General features: G+C 46.3%; 1 protein-coding gene across 7 annotated transcripts; it reads right to left on the bottom strand.

The window, feature by feature from the left end:
- Window positions 1-1,661: 1,661 nt before the first annotated feature.
- On the bottom strand, window positions 1,662-19,409 carry ZBTB24 (zinc finger and BTB domain containing 24). 7 transcript variants are annotated; one of them, XR_002343807.2, is made up of 7 exons: window positions 19,249-19,409; window positions 17,480-18,463; window positions 14,588-14,755; window positions 14,006-14,084; window positions 13,028-13,111; window positions 5,312-5,393; window positions 1,662-3,724 (listed from the first exon to the last, which is right to left on the bottom strand). XR_002343807.2 is itself a non-coding variant. In XM_021091007.2 (7 exons), the coding sequence occupies exons 2-7, from the start codon at window positions 18,432-18,434 to the stop codon at window positions 3,016-3,018; spliced, it is 2,082 nt and encodes a 693-aa protein (XP_020946666.1). In that variant the 5' UTR covers window positions 18,435-18,463; window positions 19,249-19,409; the 3' UTR covers window positions 1,662-3,015. The 7 variants fall into 7 exon arrangements, 2 of the variants coding, with proteins under 2 accessions (XP_020946666.1, XP_020946677.1); XR_002343808.2 differs by having other exon boundaries at window positions 13,028-13,191; XR_002343805.2 differs by having other exon boundaries at window positions 13,028-13,191; window positions 14,006-14,089.
- Between the last annotated feature and the right edge of the window lie 4,092 nt (window positions 19,410-23,501).

Raw genomic sequence — 23,501 nt, forward strand, 5'->3', positions numbered from 1 at the left:
GTTTTCAGCTGTAAACTATATGTACCCTAATACAGACAAGTACGTGAGCATCCAAACTGAGCATGCAGTCAGTGTAGGACACACACCAGATTTTGAAGGCTTAGTGTGAAAAAAAGTGTCAACTATTAATACATTTTAATGTTGAATATTTACGTGCTGAAATGATATTGGGCAAATGTGCATTACATAAGCGATTTTATTAAAATTAATCTCATGAGTTTTTTACGTTTTTAATGTGGCTACTAGAAAATTTTAAATTACACATGTGTGGCTCACATTATATTTCTCTTAGTGGAGAGACAGGCTGTCATAAAGCTAGTTAAAATTGACCTGTAAACAGTCGTGTGACTGTATTTCTTGAATAATTATCTAGCTATCCAGGAAGTGAGCAGTTTAGCCTTCATTTGCTTTGATACTACGAATCTCCTGGAGAAAATGTGGGCCAATCGGCTTTGAAAAGCTGGTAAGAACACTGCATTTTCACAATAATGTTAAAGTAAATAGCTTAAATGAGGTAAGTCAAATCTGAAATAATATTGGGGGCATAACTGTATTTGTAAAAATGATATCTCTAGTCAGGCCTGATTTAATAACATACTTTGGTTGATATATATAAATCATTTGGGAATTTTTGAATTATATCCAATAAAATATAGTTTGGCAGATATGTTAGAAGAAAGCTTTCATCTCCTCACAAACCTGAACACTCCTCTATTACTTTAGCTTCCAAAAAATGTATGTGATTCAAGTGGAAGTCAAAGATATCTAAAATAAAGAAGTGACTGATGTATACTACTCAGCCATAAAAAAGAACACAATAATGCCCTTTGCAGCAACATGGATGGAACTAGAGACTCCCATACTAAGTGAAGTGAGTCAGAAAGAGAAAGACTAATACCATATGATACCACTTATATCTGGAATCTAATATATGGCACAAATGAACCTATCTACAGAAAAGAAACAAACTCAAGGACTTGGAGAACAGACTTGTGGTTGCTAAGGGGAGGGGAGGGAGGGGGATGGACTGGGAATTTGGGGTTAATAGATGCAAACTACTGCATTTGGGCCAATCGGCTGGATAAGCAATGAGATCCTGCTGTATAGCACAGAGAACTATATCTAGCCACTTGTTTTTTTCTTTGTCGGTCCACAGCAATGGCATATGTAGGTTCCCAGGCTAGGGGTCCAATTGGAGCTGTAGCCGCCGGCCTACGCCAGAGCCACAGCAATGCCAGATCTGAGCCGAGTCTGCAACCTACACCATAGCTCATGGCAACACCAGACCCTTAACCCACTGAGCGAGGCCAGGGATCGAACCCACGACCTCATAGTTCCTAGTCGGATTTGTTTCTGCTGTGCCACGATGGCAACTCCTACATCTAGTCACTTGAAAAAGAATATATATATATATATAAAATTGGGTTACTTTGCTGTACAGCAGAAATTGACAGAACACTGTAAGTCAACTATAATAAAAACACTTTAAAAAAAGAAGTGACTGATGTGAAGGTCCTGTTAATTTTAGGGCATATTACCCCTCACTCTCCACCAGTATTGTGTTAATTTGCATATTCGGGTGCTCACCTTCTTTTCTCAAAAATCCTCTACCAGTTTACCTGAGAGAAAGCAGTCAAAGAATTCAATAAAACAGGCTGTGCTGGAAGACTTAACCCAAACATAATTTAATCTTCTGACGATTATTTCAAATCACACAATTATAGACACACACACGGGCTACTAAGTCTCTGAAGCTCAAAATTATGTTTAAGATTAGAGGAATTTACTTTTTAAAATTATGTGTCTATTTTGTGAGATTTAACCTACTCTGCAATAAAAATAGATTATAAGTTCCTATTCAGAAAGTTATCAGACATAATACACAGATCAACATTTTTGGAGATCAATTAGAACCTGGTATATTTAACATAAATTACATTAATTTATATTCCAGAATAATTAAGAAAGTTTTCATTTCATCATGAAGCTCAAATGTCAATGCTGACAAAAAACTGACAATTTATTTGGGATGAACATCTTGATTCGATTTCATACTTCAATTAGACTTTTTTTTTTTTTTTTTTTTTGCTTTGTAGGGCCCCACCTGTGGTATATGGAAATTCCCAGGCTGACGGTCGAACCGGAGCTACAGCTGCTGGCCGACACCACAACCACACTAGATCTGAGCCACGTGTGCGACCTACACCACAGCTCACGGCAATGCTGGATCCTGAACCCACTGAACAAGGCCAGAGATCGAACCTGCTTCCTCAGGGAGACTATCCGGATTCATTTCCACTGAGCAATAACAGGAATGCCCTGCTTTTAAAAAAAACATGTAAATCTGTGTCTCAGAAAAGTCAAGTTCAGAATTTAAAAAATAATCCTATCCTTTTGGCTTTCTTGGTGTGTGAATTTTGAGTTAAAATAGACATTCAGTTTTTACGTCTTTCAATCTATCTTAAACATGACATGATGAGCCCACTGAGGGAAGATTAAACATTGAGAGGTTACTATGTCTTAGGGACTGAAATTCTTAAAAGGACAGAGTCCCTAAAGTTGTAATTGCTCATATTCAGCCCCCACAGTGGGAACTATTGTGGGAACTGTGAGGCCGAAGAGGAATAAGGAAGGGGAACCAAACATTCTACCCAATTCAACATATGACTTCCTTTGTCCTAAAAAATGTAACTGGAAAGGTCAGCAAGACCATAACCTATGGCTGTGAACATTTAATACTCACAGAAAAGTCTAATTCAGTGCCCCCAAAGGAAAGTCACCCAAGTCTTTACGAGATATAATAAATTTCAATACTGAAATGCTAAATCCAAATCAATATCAGAGAGACAACATGATGCACACATGTTGCTTCCTGGATGAACAGCAACAAGCTATCGGCTAGCTCAGCTAGCTACCACATCTCTGTCAGGACCTGCAAGTGAACGCTGCACAAAGCCAAACACAATCCCGTTATGGCTTACAGAGACCAAGAGAGCAGTCGAGCGTGTTTTCAGGTCAGCTCTGCTCCTGGCTCAGCGGCGTGGGCTGGGGCACATGGTGCGCGGGTGGCTCCTGGGTCAGCTGCAGGTGCTGAGCCGGATCTGAAGCACCTGCTAAATGGAGCTGCCCTGTTTGCTCTTGATGGGCGTGAAGATGTTCCAGGGTTTCCTTGGAGAGTGTGATTACGTGCACTGGCTCCGTCTGGGAGGGTTCCATCTGGCTTTCAATCATATTGAGGCTCTGCATGTGTTCGGTTTGCTCCTGCTGAGCTGAGAGTATCAAATTCTGCAGCTGCTCTGGCTGCTGCGCGAGCAGCGTGAGATTGGCAGCCTGGTCTGCGGTCATGTTCTGGGAGCTCTCCGCAGTGACGATGCTGATTCCTTGGCTAGGACCAGGCATGAAATTGATGTTATGTACAGAATCGGTTACAAGAAGCTGAATTTCCTGCTCCCCAGAGGTAGAGAGCTGATAGGGCTGCAGCTGGAGGACATTCCTGACCTCTTCGGTGTTACTGTTGCCGGAAACGCTGCTGGCATCGGACACGTGTTTCTCTTTGCTGTGGATTTTCAGGTGAGCCTTCAAGTTGTCTAAGCGCGCAAACTGTAAGTTACACTCAGGGCAGGAGAAAGGCTTTTTGCCCGTGTGTAGAATGCAGTGTCTCCGCTTGGCACTCGAGTCAGAGAAGGATTTGCCGCACACGGCACAGGAATATGGCTTTTCTCCTCTACGAGAAAACAGACATTTTATTTTAAAGACAGATCCACTTATAACGATCATTTATTTAGAGGGACACAGAAATTCAGATTATTTGCAGAAGAGAGGAACATTAACCTGACTGGGAGACATAAGTCATGGGTTCTCTAAGTTAAGGACTTGGAGCCAGTTACATCTGCCACGGGCTTCGATTTCTAATCTTAAAGCAAAAAAGCAGGGAGGGGTATTTGAGGACAAGTGATGGATGGGGCTGTGGGGCTGGGTCAGATGTGATAAAATTTTATGATTCCACAGCATGTATGTCAGATAAGAAAGTAAATATTTGTAGATTACACACAAAGTTTTTTGTTTTAGTTCTCAGCTAATTTTTAGACTCTAGAAGACAAATAAATATATATGACTGACTTCAATATTAAAAATGTGAGTGGCCTGTAATTATCTGTGTAGAAAAGCTACTAAATCAAATCTGGAAATAAAGTGTGTGAACAAAAAGTTTATGGATGGGAGTTCCCGTCATGGTGCAGTGGTTAACAAATCTGACTAGGAACCATGAGGTTGCGGGTTCGATCCCTGCCCTTGCTCAGTGGGTTAATGATCCGGCGTTGCCATGAGCTGTGGTGTAGGTCGCAGACGCAGCTTGGATCCTGTGTTGCTGTGGCTCTGGCACAGGCTGGTGGCCGCAGCTCCGACTGGACCCCTAGCCTGGGAACCTCCATATGCTGCGGGAGCGGCCTAAGAAATGGCAAAAAGACAAAAAAAAAAAAAAAAAAAGTTTATGGAGAAAACATTAAATCTAATATTTAGGGTTTTTTTTTTTTTTTTTTAATGGCCATACCCGTGGCATATGGCGGTTTCCAGGCTAGGGGTCAAATCGGAGCTGTAGCCAACAGCCTACACCACAGCCACAGCAATGCCAGATCTGAGCCGTGTCTACAACCTATACCATAGCTCATGGCAACGCTGGATCCTTAACTCACTGAGCCGGACCAGGGATCGAACTCACATCCTCATGGACACCAGTCAGGTTCTTAACCTGCTGAGCTACAACAGGGCCTCCCTAATATTAATTTTTTTTGTCTTTTTGCCATTTCTTGGGCCACTCTCGCGGCATATGGAGGTTCCCGGGCTAGGGATCGAATCGGAGCTGTAGCTGCCAGCCTCAATGCGGGATCCGAGCCGTGTCTGCGACCTACACCACAGCTCACGGGAACACCCGATCGTTAACCCACTGAGCAAGGGCAGGGATCGAACCCGCAACCTCATGGTTCCTAGTTGGATTCGTTAACCACTGCGCCACGATGGGAACTCCCCTAATACTAATTTTTGATAGATTTAGGCTGTGGACCAGCCCCTAGCCTCAAATCAATATTTAAGAAATGCTATCAATAATGCCAACTTTTGCTGGCCAGAATCAGTTTCCCTGATTTTGCCTAAGTGTGGAATTTCTTTATTGAAAAGATAAAACAAAATAATAAACTACACGGGAAATTCTACCAATAATCATTTGGGGCAAGGACTATATAGGTGACATGTCACCCTGCTGAACACCAGGGCCGGATGAAGATCCCGTGTGTGAAAAGCATCTGTAGAACTTTACCTGTGGATTCGGATGTGGGTCTGAAGAGAACTCTTGGCTGTGAAAGATTTGCCACAGATTTCACACGTAAATGGCTTCTCACCTAAAAAAGGGAGAGTGTTCAGAAGCATACATCCACAATAAAAAGCAAAAATCACATCCTAGTTTTGCAATATGAAAAAGAACCAAGGCAGTACCACCCGAATCCTCAGCCAGTGTGAGTGGAGGAGGCACTCGGCAAGCATCTACCATGTACTTGAGCCCCGCGTGCTAAGTGCCAAGAGGACACAGAGGAAGTGTAGGGCTCGGAGCTTTCCCTCAGACACTTAAAAACTGGAATGAGGAGGGAAGCGATTCTATGTGGGAGACACATTCGCTCTCTCGAGTACCCACTCAAGACACATACACTCCCAGAGGGTACTACTTGAGCTTCCCAGGGCCCCCGTGCACTAGGGTGACTTACGGATTAGTCACATTCATATCCACCTTCGCAACGAACCCAGAATCTGGCCTCATCTCACGCCTCCCCACAGGGGCCTCCTCCTGGGCCTCCTCCCTTCTGCTCTGCTGCCCTGTGGTCCACAGTGAGTGTGGCAACCAGAGGGATCCTTCCTACAGTCAGATCCGATCACACTCTTCTCTTGCTCTGCAGCAGTTACTCTAATGGCTCCTCCTGATCCCATGCAAGATAAAAGCCAAAGTCGCCATGGAATCACAGATGGGACACATCTGTCCGCCCACCGCCATCCCTCACCCTGAGCCTGTCCTACTCCATCAGGTGTTCCCCTCGCTCACCACCTCCACCTCGGGGGAGGTCCCTGGGCACACGCCCCATGCAAGCCGCTCAGGGCCCTAGGGACTCACATCACCTTGACGTGAAGTGTTACCTCCCCAGCAAGGCTTCGTCACCACCCAAAGCACCAGCCCACCACGTCATGGGCCCCTCCCTGAGTGACTTTCCCCACAAAGCTGTCATCACCTTACGTACTGGTATTTGTCGTCTGTGTCTCCCATTCTTATATGGGGTGACTTGCGGGCCTGCTCACTCCTAGGACCCCAGTGCCTAGAAGTGGGCCCAGCATGCTGGTCCAGAAATCCTCATGAATAAACGAACTTCAGAGTGGGAACCAAGGCCCACCCAGGGTGTCGTAACTGCTCCAGACCCCACTAGGAATTTTAATAAGGCTTTGACAGCATTTATTTGTGTTAGTTTGTACACACAATGACAGACTGTCATGCCCTCCAGAAACACAATTACTGATCCTAACATAGGCAAGGGAACTATGAATTTTTTTTAAAAAAAGAAAAGCAGCAAAATCCTACTAAACTAGATAAGAGCAAGGGATGAGTGCAAAGTGAAGAGGAGGAGAGTCAGGCAGCTTCCCTCTCACAGCATCTTCTAGAAAATTCAGGTGAGATAGTTCCCCAAGTTCAACTTAGGCAGAGGACGCTTGTGACAACTTGAGTCTGCATCTTTGCAGCGATCATGCTTTTGTTTTTTGCGCCATGCCCATGGCATGTGGAAGCTCCTGGGCCAGGGATCGAACCTGCACCACAGCAGTAACCTGAGGCACAGCAGTGTCAATGCCAGATCCCTCAAGCCACCAGGGTACTCCCCATAGCAATAACTCTTATCACTCCAAAGATTAAAACCAGGCTGCTGCCATCATCTTTCCACCTGGAGCAGATCTCAGTTCTTCCTTCTCCCGACTCAAAGACTGAGTGCCTGCTCCGTTTGCTTGTAAAGTGCTGTGTGCGGACACATGTAACAGTATCATGTCATCAATCAAATCCATCTGGGGTTGCAACATCTCTGGAAGTCTGTTGGCAAATGTTTTAAATACTGGAAATTCTTTCCAGGAACATACTCTAGGACAGTAAGAGGGCAAATTTCCTAGCCAAAGTGCATCTGGGCAAAGACTTCCTAGTCCTCGCTCTGCTCCCTCTAGTTCACAGACACCTTCCTTCTTCAGTTTCCTCAGCTCCAAAACCTTCCACAAAGCACAGAACTGAGAAACAGAAAAGATACAAAAGACATGATCACTGCCTCAAAAAGAACCGTCCTGGAGTTCCCGTCGTGGCTCAGTGGTTAATGAATCTGACTAGGAACCATGAGGTTGCAGGTTCGATCCCTGGCCTTGCTCAGAGGGTTGAGGATACAGCGTTGCTGTGAGCTGTGGTATAGGTCACAGATGCGGCTTGGATCCCGCATTGCTGTGGCTCTGGCGTAGGCTGGTGGCTATGGCTCTGATTAGACCCCTAGCCTGGGAATCTCCATATGCTGTGACTGCGGCCCTAGAAAAGGCAAAATGACAAAAAAAAAAAAAAAAAAAAAAAAAAAAAAAGAACTGTTCTGAGAGGAGATACACATGGCAATTCAGTATTTTAGGGCTGCACCTTGGCAAAACCCTTAAGTGAGCGGTGTCAGCAACACTGAGTGCAGACCAGGGTGGGTGTGGAGGCAGCAGGATCTGGCTGGACTGGACAGGCCTGGTTCGGGTACCAGGATAAACAGTACGGCCAAAAAGGCGGTGTGGGAAATGGCCGCAGAGTGAGGACAGCGAGCGGTGAGGGTTCACTGAGGAGGGGTGGACCTAAACCATGACGCCTGGCCACAAAGAGCCATCGATTCCAGGCAGAGACCCCAAGAAACCCTTGGACGTTTTTAGCAGAAGACCTGACAGGCCAAAGTACTAAGAAAATACACGTGGGGATGATGGGTGGGGTGGGCGGTAGGCAGCAAGACCAGGTAGGAAGTTGTGGACTAGTCTAAGCTGCAGGGCTGAGGCCTGGACCAGGAGGTGCAGGAAGCAGATGGAGAGGAAAGGCACAGGGAGAGGTGACAGGGCCTGGGGGGCGGTGGGGTCTGAAGCGAGTTCATTCCAGGGAGGCCAGACAACGGCAATGGAAAGGAAAGGGTAGGTTTCATCCAGGGGGATGCGGGCAGATATGTTTTCTCAGACCCTCTTTCCCATTGCCATCGGTTCAAACCTGGAGTGAAGTGACGGGCTGGCTAATGCAGTACCACCCAACCCTACCCCAGGCAGGCCCAAATATCACACATCTCAAGTTTTTGTGCTTTTTTTTACCCCCTAGGGCCACACCCGAGGCATATGGAAGTTCCGTGGCTAAGGATACAACAGAAGTGACAGCTGCCGGCCTATACCTCAGCCACAGCAACGCAGGATCCAAGTTGTGTCTGTCACCTACACCACAGCTCATGGCAACGCCAGGTCCTTAACCCACTGAGTGAGGCCAGGGATTGAATCCATGTCCTCATGGATCCTCGTTGGGTTTATTACCACCGAGCCACTACAGGAACACCACACACCTCCAGTCTGATCCAAGTTCATGTTCAAGAGGCAAACGGGTTCTATACACTTAAATTCCTAAAACAGCTGCTTTCTTTCTTCAAAAATCAACCATGTTCATTGTAAAAGACTCAAAAAGACCTCATGGTTCCTAGTCAGATTTGTTTCCACTGCGCCACGATGGGAACTCCTCCTTCCACTCTCTTGACTTGAACACCTTCATCTTTCTTCTCCAAAGGGCCTGTTAACTGGCCCACCCCCAGCACCTTCCCTCTCGGACCATCCTCCTGGGGCTGCCTGCATCCTTTTCAAGGCATGAACCCAAACAAGCCTCCTCTCTGCCCAAAGACCCCTGGCTGCCTTCACCGCGGGTCTGCCCCTTGTCAGCCATCTCACTCTAGCTGTTCACCGGAGCTCAACACGGTGTAGCTGTTCCACACCACGGCCCCCCGGGTGCCAGCCTCTCACATGCTCCAGCCCCACGCGGCCTGTTGCTGCTATTCACCAGGCTTCTCCACAGCCTGGGCTAATTCCCTGAACTTGCCCCCAGCTCACCCAGCAATCTTCTGATCACTGACTTGGTTTCTGGGTACACGGATGTCAGGAAGGAGGTACAGCAGACAACAGAAAGGGGGCATCTTTTTGTTAAGTGAATCCATTGGCTGGCTTGTCAGTCCGGTGCATGGCACGGCCTAGCTCAGTTCCTGAGAGCCGGATCAGCTCTAGGTACAGGGACACGAGCTGAGCTGTGGTGACCTCACCAACACTGCCTGTCACCCTGCCTCCACTGCAAAATGCACCCTCCTCCCCCACTGAAGATGCCTTCAGGGAAGAAAACACCTCTCATTGATCTCCAATCTTTCATGTTTGGCAAGTGACCTCTAACCCAGAGAAAGTCTGCACTTAAAGAGCTAAGAGAAGACAGCCTTGGCCGAGGTCCTCTGGGCAAGACCTGCCCGCTGGGGTGGAGGCTGAGCGCCACTCTGCCTGGCAGCCTTTCCCAAACCTTCCTCTCTGCCTGAGGAGCTGGGAGGTGACACCCCAACTCCCCCCCACCCGCTGCCTTTTTTTGCTTTTTAGGGCCACACACACAGCATATGGAGGTTTCCAGGCTAGGGGTCGAATAAGAGCTGTAGCCACCGGACTACACCACAGCCACAGCAAGGCGGGATCCGAGCCCCGTCTGCAACCTACACCACAGCTCACGGCAATGCTGGATCCTTAACCCACTGAGCATGGCCAGGGATTGAACCCACATCCTCATGGACACTAGTTGGATTCATTTCTGCTGGACCACAACAGAAAATCCCTCCCAACTCTTCAATACCAGCACCATGCATGTCCCCTGTGCTAAGGCAGATGGGTCACAGTCTCTGCCTTGAAGAATCCAATTTTTTTTTTTCTTTTTTGGCCGTGTCCACAGCATGCAAAGTTCCCAGACCATGGATCAAACCCATGCCACAGCAGTGACAACAGTGGAGTCTCAACCCTCTGAGCCATCAGGGAATTGTGAAGAGTCGGTTTTTTGTTTTTTTTGGCTTTTGTCTTTTTAGGGCCACACCTGCAGCACATGGAGGTTCCCAGGCTAGGGGTCTAATCGGAGCTGCAGCCACTGGCCTACGACACAGCCATAGCAATGCCAGATCCGAGCCGCGTCTGTGACCTACACCACAGGTCACGGCAACGCTGGATCCTTAACCCATTGAGCGAGGCCAGAGATTGAACCTATAACTTCCTGGTTCCTAGTCAGATTCGTTTCTGCTGTGCCATGACGAGAACTCCGAAAAGTCATTTTTTGATGGGTATGATTTCTTATTTCTAAGTCATACAAACCACCTTACAAAGCCCCTGTCATTTCCTTTCTACCCATCACATCTTCCACTTCTCTCTCTTCTCTTCAGGGTGGAGGGTGGGGTGGTTCCCTGGAATGAAGGGACCTGCACTGCTTTCCGCCTCCACACCAAGGCCTGCTTCTCCTCAGAAAGACCAGAAGCCTCACTAACACATTTTACCCAGAGAAACATGTGGAACGGAGGTCTCACCCTGGCACTACCCAGCACAACCAGGATACCTTGGCTCCCCCTGACCTCCACTGGCCCTGGGGATTCTCTCCGCAGCCCCACAGGCTATCTGCAGGCCTATGTGTGAGCATGGGCGTTTCCATCTCTGCATGCAGGTCTCCCCTGAACACGGACCAAAACATCCAGCCACCTCCTCCACACATGCACTTGGATGTCAAAGAGCCACCTCAGAGCCCACGTGTCTAAAATCCAACTCTTGGTTTGCTCCTTCCAGCATCTTCCCCAGTTTTTTCATCCTTCCAGTTTCTTCTGCCTCTCCCTTCTCTCCCCCCTCAAATCTAATCATAAGCAAGTGACGCCGAGTCTTCCTTGAGAATATACCCTGAACGGGCCCACTCCTACCACGCTGTGCCAAGGTCCCGTGGCACCAACCTCCTCACGGCGCCTCCACCCCGCCTCACCCCACCCCACGCGGTGGCTGCAGCGATCCTATTAAAATTCTACATTACAGCACGTCCATTCCCTTGTTAGTCACCACCTCAGGACAAAATCCAAAGTCTTTACTGTGGCTTCCAAAGTTCTCAGGCCTAAGTGCACAGTAAAAAAACCCAGGGAGCTTTTAACGATGCCTATTTCGAGCCCCATCCCCAGTCACTTCAATCAGAATCTCCAGGGGCGGAGACTAGGCTTTTCCTTTTTTAAAGTTTCCCAGGGGGTTGAAGCACACAGCCGGGAACTCAGGTTACACGGACTCCAGCGGCCTCTAATGTCCACCTACACCACGGTGTCCACTCTCACCGCCCTGGCTCTGCGTGGCCCCTTCTGCCTCAGGACTTGGTCCCTCTGCCTAGGATGCTCTTCTGCCGAGGAGATGCAATGGCTCACAGCATTCAGATCTCCACCCGAGAGGTCACCTCATCAGCAAGGCCCTCCCAGATGAGCTGCCGTGTAAAAGGGCAGAATCCCCTCCTGTGCCTGTCCCCTGACCCTGCGTTTTGTTCACAGCACTTACCCCCACCTGACAAGTTACACACTCCCTCGGTGTCTCCCGCTTGCATGTTAGCCCCTCAAGAGCAAGGGCTCTGCCCACCTCATGCACTGCTACATCCTCAGAGCCCAGAAGAGTGCCTGGCACCTAGTAACCATCAGGCGATACGTGCTAAGTGGACAATTTATTTATTTCTTTATTTATTTTGCTTTTTAGGGCCACACCTGCGGCATATGGAGCTTCCCATACTAGGGGACCAATCAGAGCTAGTCTAGCCACTCTGGCTAGACAGCTGCCGGTCTACACCACAGCTCACGGCAACTCAGGATCCAAGCCTCATCTCTGACTTACACCACAGCCTGTGGCAACACTGGATCCTTAACCCACTGAGCAAGGCCAGGGATCGAACCCACAACCTCATGGTTCCTAGTCTGTGCCATGGCACAGGTTCCTTTCCACTGTGCCATGACAGGAACACCAAATGGACAATTTAAATTTCACAGAACCTATTAATGATATCTGTAGAAAGACTATACAGAGACACATCTTCCTAAAACTCAATACACTATGAGATGTTTAAGAAAATAAATGACTTTAAGGAAAAAACCCTGTGTTTTCAAAAAACACAGGGTTTTTTGAAAATGTCCAAAGCGACATGTTAACCTGATATATAATTTTACTAAACAATTTAAGAGGATCATTAAACTATCAACCTAGAACAGGAAGTTTTTCTTAGAAAATCTAGCAGGTTTCTTTTTAAGAAGTGCTTCTTACCTAAAGTTCTAAAAGGCCCACATTTTTACTTTTATGATCTTAAATGAAAGAATTTGACCTGCCCTAATTGATCCTGCCTCCTCTTCATCCTGGAAGCTGATTTTTCTGGAGGTGGTAATGCTTAGTAAGTACTAAGAGGTCCTAGGAGAGAAAGTGGAAAAATCCTCAGTGCCTAGGCTACTTTTGTGCTTGCTTCATTTTGCTTCCTTTTCTAAAAAATTCATCTTGATACTCCTCAATGATAAAGTAAATTATGATTGAAACACAGAACCAGATTCAGACTTGTACCACTTTGCAGTATGAAACAAAGTTACATAGATGAATAGTGCTCAGTAAGGACTCTCTGTTTTGCTTTTTTTTTTGGCCACACCATGGACTGGGACTGAACCCAAGCTGCAGAGACAATGCTGGATCTTTAACCCGTGGCACCACAGTGGGAATCCCTGCTTTGCTTTTTACAAAGATGTGATTTCTCCACAGAACGGTGTTCACAGCCTTCTGCCTGGGCTTTTGAAGGATCTACTGATAAGACTCCCGCCCAATTTACGATAAACACACTGTGAGGAGGGGATCCAAGTACTTCAGTCCTCGCTCCCTGAAAGCATGAAATGTGCTAGAACGAAAGGGTGCAACGGTGCTTTACCTGTGTGTGTTCGTAGATGTTTCTTTAGCTGAGACACATCCATGAATTTGCGGTGGCAATGGTTGCATTCCGGTAATGAGTGGCCTTGTCGCAACAATAAAAAAAGTGTCAGTGCATATATGCTGTCCCTGCATTTCTTCAGTCATTTGTGTTAAAGCACTTCCCTGAAAAATAATCACTTTAAATGTGGTATTTTAATAAAACAACAATTCTGAAATTAAACTTGGTAACAATATTTTCTTCTGCCTCTCAACTCACTGCTTCCCCAAAAGACGTGGGATCCTTCCCATCTCTCCAAATATAATCTCCTTCTGCCTCAAAGCACTGCTTTGACTGTGACCAAACAATCTCAAATGATGCTCCCAATCCCCCCCTTCATCTCTTGTCAGTTGGCAGGAAGGAAAAAGGGCAGTGGGCAGAGGCAGGCTGGAGCAAGCCTGGACAAAGCCTGGACAGACAGTTATGGGGTGTGACACCTCTGTCCAGGGACCACTAACAACTAATCAACCACTGTCCTCTCAGTCAAGTGGTGCCTCGAATAACACCAAATTTATAGGGTTTCTGTGTGTGGAACCAAAACTGTAATATAAACATTTAATATAAATCCCAAGGTAGGAGAAAACATCACAAGGACATCTAATTTAGATTGCTTCTTTTTTTTTTTTTTTGGCTGGACCCATGGTATATGGAAGTTGCCGGGCCAGGGATCAAATTCGAGCTGCACCTGCGACTTACATCACAGCTGCGGGGACACGGATCCTGAACCCACAGCATCGGGCCAGGGATCAAACCTGCACCACCAGAGACGACACTGGATCTTAATCTACTGCACCACAGTGGGAACTCGTAGACTGCTTTTTAAGAATAGCTTCCCTAAAAACTCTCTTATCTTTTACAACTCTGAAAGTACTGTTTCAGAAACAATTTGTATTTGCGTTTCTCCCCCACCAATCCAAATTTTCTCTCCTTTTATTGTACCTGTATGAACTCGGTAATGGCTCTTTAGTTGTCTTTTCTGGCTGAAATATTTTCCACACTGATCACAGGTAAAAGACTTCTGTCCTGCCAAATAAAAAACAAAACACACAAAAAGCTATAAAGAACCGGAATGCTCACAAATAAGATAAATACCACAGTGGGCCCAGGTGTCCATTTTCTACAAATAACACAAGTGACTTGTCTACAAACCCAAATGCCTACAGAGTCTACCACCGTTAACATGAATGTGCAAAGGCACGCAAGGCAATAGGGAGTGGTGGACAGAACAAGAGAATTTGAGTTCCCCTCAAAAGCATCCAAAGTAAAATAATTCTAAACTCTCGTGCTTATACAAACCATGGTTGCACACTGAACTTCCAGCTGCCAGTTTATAAATCACGGCTTAAGGCTCAAGGCTGTGCAAAACTCTAAAGCACACCCTGACAGGTGCAGAATTCTGTCTTTCCATGACACCACATGGGGAATGATATGAGGCTGAGACAAGACCACCTAAATCACAGTAACGCCCACCCTCACAATGGGAACCTGCTGGCATCTGGCCGCTGGTGCGAGCCTGGCTACCTGAGTGCAGACTCATGTGCTCCAGCAGCGAGTGCTTGGTGGTAAGAGCCTTGCCACACACGGTGCAGGTGTAGGGCCGCTCGCCTGTGTGCATCCGGGTGTGAACCTGCAGGGAGTGCTTCTGCGCGAAGCCTTTGCCACACTCGTTACATTTGAAAGGTCGCTCCCCTGGAATAAGAGCCCCAAAAAACATGGCGTGAGCAACAACGTGCACATCCTCTGTGCGCTCCCAAACTAAAATGACAATGAACAGCACAAACAACATCACCGATAACATTCTGCAAGCTGGAAAGGACGAATCTGATGCCAGCGGGGAGGAGCGCTGAGATGCTCATGTCAGGAATTGGTGACACCTGTTATCCCTGAAAATGGGGGTGAGGGAGAACAAACAACATCTGCTTCCCAGGTGGTTAGGTGCCCCCAGATCCAACGTCCTACTCCACGTACCCAGGGGCCTGGCCTTCTCCCCAGCAAAAGATGGAGACTGTTCTCTAAAGAGGGTGAATCCAACAAGGGATCTCTGGAGTAGGGGTCTCGGGATCAGAGGTCTCCCAGGACAATGGGGCGGGGCCACCATGGGGAGAGCAAGTCAAAGTGTGCATCTGTGATGATGAGATGCACCCCAGCCTTCTGCCTCCTCCTGTGCTAGACACCGGCAGCCAGGCTACAGCCTCCAGGTAGGAGATGGAGTGTCTGCTAGAACATGAAGAGAGAGGGAAGGGAGCCGAAGGGGCAAGGCCAGGCATCAGCAAGGATGCTGTAGGCCCTCCACACCTGCAGCTGCCAGCAGCTTTCAGCAAAAAATTCTTACATATAATTCAATATGATTTTTTAAAAAAATCAGCTGTCAAGGAAGGCCTTACGTAGCTGAAACAGATACCAAAACAGGTAAGACAAAAAGCAACTTGCAGAAAACAGACTGCCCAGGGTGAGTCTGGAAAATACTAAAAACTAGTAAATAAGTAAATGTTCTTAATGGGCTCAAAGAGGTAAGACAGTAGACTGGGAAACAAAAAGAGGACTCTCCTTTCAAAAAAAATGTTTAGAGAAAAAGAGCTCCTGGAAGCAAAAACTTAAGAGTAGAAATAGAAAAGTAATCAAGGTTGAATGAGGAAGTGGAAGTCTCCCAGAAAGCAGAGCGAAAAGTGAGCAAGAGGAGAGACAAGAAAGTTAGAGGAGGGGTCCGGGAGGGTCAACATCCAAACAGAAGGAGTTCTAGAAAGCGAGGGCAATCAGTTATGAAACGATTCAAGAAATTTTTTCTGGAACTGAAAGATGAGTTTCTAGGCTGTATGCATCCAGTGGTACCCACTCAAATGGAAGAAAAGAGACCCACACTAAAATGAGTGAATGCAAAATTGCAGAACACTGAGGGCAAAAAAGGAAGATCCTACAGGCAGAGTTCCTTGACGAATTTTGCAGAGCTATTTAAGATTTTGAACTGGACAGTTCAATAAACATTTCTACATCATTCAGAGAACCACGATTCAGGGCTCTCAGTCTGTGCTTAAAATCCCTGGGAAGCCTTTAAAAATGCCAACACTCAGACAATGCAACCAGAAGCTCTGGGGCTCGCACCCAGGCTCTGTGGTTTTAGAAGCGCCCTAGGAGACTCAAGGGCGGCCAGGCTGAGAGCCACAGCACTGGATGCCGCCAAATGCTAGGACTTACATACCGGTCCCTAGGCCTGAACTTAGTTAGGCTGTGGGGTACATAACAGGTGTATGACCACAGCCTGACCCAAAGCAGAGTGAGTCAGGTGCCTAAGAGAGGGCTCAAAGGAGGAAGCGATTTCTGGCCACCTTAGGCTGCACTGTCCAATAGGGTGACCATTTAAATCAATTAAAATAAAGTAAAATACTCAGTTCCTCAGTTACATTCGCCATGTCAAGTGTGCAAAATACCCACGTGGCTAGTGGCCACGATAATGGACAGAGCAGCTATGGTACATTTCCATCCTCACAAAAGTGTCTACTGGCCAGTACTGGGTAGAGGGATGATAAAGGAAGAGATGTTTACAGCTAGATGGTTGAGTGAGAGAGCTGTCCAGACAGACCTGGGAAAAAATACAGCTACAGTCAAGATGAGGAATTCAAGAATCCTAAGGCAAAGCCAGATCCTTAACCCACTGGGTGAAGACAGGGATTGATTGCATGTCTTCATGGATACTAGTTGGGACGGTTTCCACTGAGCCCTACAGCTCTGATTTGAGCCCTTGCCTGGGAACTGCCATATGCCACAGGTGTGGCCCTAAAAAGAAAAGAAAAAAAGAAGAGTCATAAGGCAGGAGTTCTGTTGTGGCTCAGTGGTAACGAACCCGATGAGCATCCATGAGGACACAGGTTCGATCCCTGGCCTCACTCAGTGGGTTAAGGATTCAGTGTTGCCATGTGCTGTGGTGTAGGTTGAAGATGTGGCTCAGATCTGGCATTCCTGTGGTTGTGGTGTAGACCGGCAGCAGCAGCTCTGAATCGACCCCTAGCCTGGGAACGTCCATATGATGCAGGTGCGGTCCTAAAAAGAAAAGGAAAAAAAAAAGAATCATTAGGCAGATTAAATGTGGCTGGCACTTGATTCCTGGACATTTAAGCCTTGAACCAACAATTTCAAGTAAGAAGAGAGATTCTGGAATCAGGCTCCCTGAGTTCAAATCCCAGTTCTGTCACTATGTGGATGCCCTGGGCAAGGTATTTTAAGCTTTCTAGTACTTAGTCTCTTCATCTGCACAGTTGGGATAATAGCACCTATTTCACAGGACTGCTGGGAGAATTCAATACAATAACATGTATACCTTATTACAATGCCCATCACAGACACTGCACAATAAATGAAAGCTATTATTATTGTTACTTCTCCAAAACACATTCCAATGAGCTGCAAAAGCATAATTACCCGTGTGGCTTCTCTGGTGGATTGCTAAAAAGTGGTTGTACTTAAACACTTTGCCGCAATCTTTACAACGGGCCTCAGGGCCCCCAGGGCGCTTCCTCCTTCCACAGACCCTCCTGGCTGAACCCTGGTCATCTTCATCCCCAACGAGTTTGTAATCCTTCAGTTTGACAGACCTCCGAATCCTCCGCTTGCTACACCGACTCTGGCTGTCCTGCCCATCCTGGCTCTTGGGATCACAGTTCTCATCTTTTTCAGCTGGCATTTCCTCCCCTCTACCTGGCTCACAAGCCGGCTCAGATTCTTCCAATTCTTTTGCTGGAATCTGTTCGCTCAGTACGCCACTGTCGAGCTCTTTAACCATGAAGTGTGCTCTATTCTGAACTGAATTGTTCACTCTCAGCTGTAGTTCTTCTTCTGCAGCCAGTTCTGACTTCCCCTCCTGTAAACTGTTGACTTTTCTTGGTCTTCCCCTTTTCCGCTTTGGAGGCTCATTTTTCTTATTAGAAATGACAACCACTGGAGCACCAGCTGTGTTCAATGTTGCTGGCTTTGGGGAGCTATGGTTATTTTGAAAGTCTGCGTAAGCCTTTACCAGGTCATAGACTTTTAAGAACTGGGCAGTAGCCAGGATTTGTTCTGTACTTTTCTCACTGGCCTGGAGACAACCTGTGTAGATAAATTCCAGCAGGATACCAAAAGTGTCGGCAACCATGCCTTCTAGCATATAAATGGACTGGCCGATCTCTCCTTCTTCAGCAAACATCATTGAGAAGTACTCACTACTGGCAGCCAGTAAGGCTTTGTGGGCCCGGAAATGCACATTCTCCACAATTAAAGTAATGTCACAGAGAAAGCCTTTCTTCCTCTGGTCCTCAAAACTGGCCAGGACAGTGTCACTGTGAGTGTCTGAGTGTACAATAAGCTGCCCTGAAGGCTCTGATGATATTTCTGCCATTTTCTTTAGGCTCTCAAGAAGGATTTGGCCTGAAATAAGAAAACAAAGGTTTTTTTGTTCCACCTTGCCAGTGGAAGTTTCCAAGACAGGTATTGAACCCACGCCACAGCAACAACCCAAGCTGCTGCAGACACCCCAAGAGAACTTCAGAAAATAATGCTTAAAAGGCAGGACACATTGTCTAACCAGGTTAATCCCAGCCCAAAGGAACCTAGAGTCACTTCACTTTGTTAATTGAATTTTACCACTTATCACTTTTAAAAGTCTATTTAAAAACTTAGCTTTGGGTTCCTATTGAACCCTTATCCAGCTGGGTGAACTTCCGACGTTCCCGGGACCTCTCAGGGTCTGTTTTCTTTTCTGTAAAATGAAGGAATCGGATCAATCGTCTCTGAAGTCCTACCCTGCACTAACTTTCCATAGTTGCACAAATATCAGAATGAAAACTAGTGTCTCGACTTTACATATTATTAGCTAGTCTGTGAAACAAAAATGGAAAGGGCGAAGAAAATGTATGTGTACAAAGTCAATTTGGGGGTAGCAGCAATTGAGTAGTAATAACGTAAGGCACATCCGGCTTCGCTTTGGAAGGGAGGCGTGGATTGCCCACGTTGGGCTATCAGACTGCGCGCGGGCAATTCCCCGGGGCCCTGGGTCCGCCGACCTGGGGGCGGGACGAGGGGACGCTGGGACGCGGGTACTCCCGCATCTCCTACCCGGGCCCCTCGGGCCGGACCGAGGAGCGGCCAGCTGGGCAGGGTCGACACGGACGCGGATGCCGCGCCCACCAACGGTGGGCCAGTAGCGGACCTACCTCTCTGGACGTCCGGCGGGGTCTGGATCGCGACTGGCCCACCCAGCGGCCTGGCAGGCGCACTCGCGCCAGGCCGGCCCAGGCCCCCAGCTCCGCCTGGCCAGCCGCCGGCGTCCCCGCGCCGCCCGGCTCCTACCTCTGCGCCGCAGCCGCCGCCAACCCGGAAGCGCCGGCGCCGGGAGCCGCCTGCGCGGACGCCGCACCACGTGGCCCGCAGGGGCGCCCCTGGGCGGGGCGGGGCCTGAGGTCCCCGGAGGCGGCGCAGGGAGGGCGTCTGGTGTTCACAGTGGGTAGAGGACGGTGGGCGGTAATGCTGTTGTCACTCTGCAGCTACGGAAGTTTTACATCCGGTTAGCTGCTCACTGACACCTTAATGAGTTTTGTCTCTTCCCTTTCCTGGACGCTGAAGCTGGCTTTCGGTCTCCAATAAGTGACGAATGAATGAAAGCGCCTGTACATTCACCGTCGTCATAGTCCAATGCCTTAGTTCAAGGGAGTGAAGAGAGGCTGTAGACAGATCTGGGTACTGAGGGGTCTTGATCAAGTGACTTATCTTCTCTACCATATTCGCCTTACTTGTAAAATGGAGAGCTTGACACCAGTGCCAACACTGGGTGGCGGTGGGGCAGACAAGATTAAGTATGCCATGGGCTTAATGTTTTAATTCATGTCTACTATGATTATTCTTCATACTTTCAGCGTCTTTCTTCAATACACTGTTAAGCTTTTCTAACAAGCCTTAGTTGCAGGGTTGTTTCCTCCAATACATGGCATGTCACACCCAGAGACTGGAATCACTCCCCTGCTTAGAACCCATTTTGGCTCCCTTGTTCCCTCCTAATGGAGGCCAAGCTTCTGGATATGGTCCATGAGCCCCACCCAAATCTAGTCCCCTTCTACTTTTTTCTCCAACTATTTCAGCATTTTCTCACAATTTATGGTTCATTAATATCTAATTGTTTATAAGTTATGCCCCTCAACACACCCTTCCAGATGCCCAGCATGTCCTCTCTCTAGTCTCCAAAATTTTGAAATTACCCCCGGTTCTTTAAAATTTTTACTACTGTGTAGATATCCACAAAACAATTTACTGGGATTGGGATTGGGATTGCTTTGAATATATAGATCAAATTGGAAAGAACTATCATCTTGACAATATCGAGTCTTCCTACTCACAACATTGAATGTCTCTCCATTTATTTAGTTCTTAGATTTCATTAATTAGAGTTTTACAGTTTTCCTCATATATTTTACATATTAGATTTATACCTTAATGTTCATTTCATTTGGGTGCTGATATATTGTGGAGGTTTTTTTTGTTTGTTTGTTTTTTTGTTTGTTTAGGGCGGCACATGGAGGCTCCCAAGCCAGGGGTCAAATCAGAGCTATAGCCGCTGGCGTTCGCCACAGCAACGCCAGCTCCAAGCTTTGTCTTCGACCTATACCACAGTTCACTGCAACACTGGGTCTTTAACCCACTGAGCAAGGCCAGGGATCAAACCTGCATCTTGATGGAAACTAGCTGGATTCATTTCCACTGAGCGACGACAGGAATTTCCACTGAGAATTTTTATCATGAGTGGGTGTTGGATTTTTCTTCTTTAACCTGTTAATATAGTGGATTATATTAATTGATATTTGAATGTTGACCCAGTCTTGCATACTCTTCTTTAAATGTCTGGTGGAAATCACCAGTGAAGCCATCTAAGCCTGCTGCTTTCTATTTTGGAAGGTTATTATTTCTTGATTCAACTTATCAATACAGGCCTATTTGGATTATCTGTTTATATTTGTATATTGAAAAATTATCTTTAACAAGGGAAAAATCAAAATGATTTTGGACAAACAAAAAGTGAAATCATTTACCACCAGAAAATCCTACTCTAGGACGGACAATACCCCTAGGAGGAAAGTCTGCGATGTTACAAGGAGTGGTGAGAGAAAAAAATGAAAAGTCTAAACAAACATTGGTTATGAAAGTAAAATGTCTAATTTGGATAGTAAACAAATAGACTGGATCCAAAGTATTGAATACAAATAGCACTTAAGATGGGAGCTGGTGATGGGTATTAAATGTTTTAAGGACAGAGATATTGATTACCTTTAGACTAAGTATGCATGTTAAGAATACTGATAACCACTCCATGGATATCAATAGAATTCATAACTTCAAAACCTTTAGAGGAGAAAAAACAGGCCTTAGTCAGAGTTCTCACTGTGGCTCAGAGGGTCAAGAACCCAACGTAGTGTCCATGAGGATGCAGGTTTGATCCCTGGCCTTGCTCAGGGGGTTAAGGGTCCAGTGTTGCTGCAAGCCACAGTGTAAGTTGCAGATGTGGCTTGGATCTGGTGTTCCATGGCTGTGGTGTAGGCCTGCAGCTGCAGCTCCAATTCAACCCCTAGTCCTGGAACTTCCATGTGCCACAGGTACGTCTGTAAAAAGAAAAAAAAAGTCCTTAGTCAATCCAAAAAAAAGAAGGAACAGATAAGAAAGAATTGGAGAAGATGTGGAGAAGTTCTATAAGCCTTTTATGCTATATTAAAAGTTCTCCAGAGAAACAGATTCAATAGGCTACATAGTGAGATTTAGATTTATTATAAGAAATTGGCTCACATAATTATGGAGGCTGGGAAGTCTAAAACCTGCAGTGTAGGCCAGCAGACTCAAGACCCAGAAAAAGTGATGGGACAGTTGAAGTCGAAAGCACTCTGCTAGAGAATTCCCTGTTGCTCAGGGAGGCTGACCTTTCTGTTCTATTCACATTTTTCAACTGATTAGCTAAGGCCCACCCACATTATGCAGGGCAATCTGCTTACTCAGAGGTTACTGATTTACATTTTAATATCATCCAAAAACACCCTTCAAATTGACACATAAAATTAACATATACTTAGAGTTGGGAATTTGGATTTTATTTTGACTGAGCTAAGAGGCCATTGGAAGATTGTGAAAAGGGACTGATGAACCTGATTTATGTATTTAAAGATTACTTAGGTGCTATATGAGAAGTAGATTCTTGAGGGACATGAGTAGAGGCAGAGGGACAAGGTGAAAGCAGTACAAAACATGAAAAAAGCCCAGACCCATGGCATATTTTGGAGGCAGCTCTTTTTGACAGGGCTTATTGAGAGAGTGGGTGTGGGGAGTGAGGGAAGGAATGCAATCAAGGTTAATCCCTAGGTTTGGGGCCAACTCAGCTGAGTACACAGTATTACCATTAACTAATCTGATGGAAACTGGAGGAGGAGAAGCTGAGTGGATAACAAGTGTGGGATGGATATACTGAATTTGAGATGACAACTAGATATCCCACTAAAGAATTACAGTAGGCAGTGATAGATAAGAATCTGGAGTTCAGAGGTTAGAAGATTATTTGAGATATTAATCTTGGAGTTACCAGAGTTTAGATTATAAATTATTGTAAGTAAAATCACTTATGGAGTGACAATTGATAGGTAAAGAGGGAGTTTTTCTCTTCCTTCACCAAATCCAGTCTCCATCCTTTTCCTTATCTTTGGACCTGGAAGACTTCATTAACAGAGCCCAGGATGTACTGCTTCTGGGTGGATTGGGTCAACAGAGAATTTGGCAGGAGTTTGAAGGAAGGAGAGGGTCATAATCAGCTGGCAATTAGCGGTTGGTAAAGTCCTTTGTCTTTGCGAAAGGCATCAAAAACATCTTTGTCGGCTACAATAGCTGACTGGTAACTTCAGCTGGAAGAAACTATGGTCCAAGGCTCATTATGATTTAAAGGGATTTGAAGGGAACGGAAGGATAATTGACAATGTTCAATGCTAATCTGGCATCTTTATAGGGATTTTATAGCACTCATTCAGCAGTGCTCCAGTTTCCAGGCTCCATATCTCCTGCAATACACAAGGTTGGAGTGTATCTGTTTATATTTTTATCTCCTACCCCAGACTAGGAAAGTCCTTGCAAATATGCACATGCTTGTACAGACTAAGCAGTTCTCAACATGCCTGGCTGAGCGGCTTGGTGAATACGTGTTCCTTAAGCTCTAGGATGCCTTCTACCTTCTGGTTAGAATCTCGATTTTTATTTATTTCTCTAATCTTCCTTGCCTCAATTTTGAAAGGTCCTTTTAATTCAGCTATTATCCTTCTAAGAATTATTTCCACAACCACCCGTCACCCATAATTAAGGGCTCTCAGGCTTTGTAGATAGATCTCTACTAGGCCTTCATTTGTAAAAGCAAAAACAAATCCAAAAAATTAAAACAAAAAAATCACCC

This window comes from Sus scrofa, chromosome 1 (genome assembly GCF_054392235.1).
Source record: "Sus scrofa isolate SSC_HxYL_T2T_F1_AM1 chromosome 1, Sscrofa_HxYL_maternal_Yorkshire_Landrace_v2.0, whole genome shotgun sequence".
Taxonomy (NCBI): domain Eukaryota; kingdom Metazoa; phylum Chordata; class Mammalia; order Artiodactyla; family Suidae; genus Sus; species Sus scrofa.

Coding starts and splice junctions, on each gene's coding strand:
- ZBTB24 (XM_021091007.2), bottom strand. CDS start 18,434: ATGGCAGAAATATCATCAGAGCCTTCAGGGCAGCTTATTGTACACTCA. Junction 13,112..14,005: donor CCATTACCGAGTTCATACAG/GTACAATAAAAG, acceptor TGTTGCGACAAG/GCCACTCATTACCGGAATGC. Junction 3,725..5,311: donor ACCCACATCCGAATCCACAG/GTAAAGTTCTAC, acceptor GTTTTCTCGTAG/AGGAGAAAAGCCATATTCCT.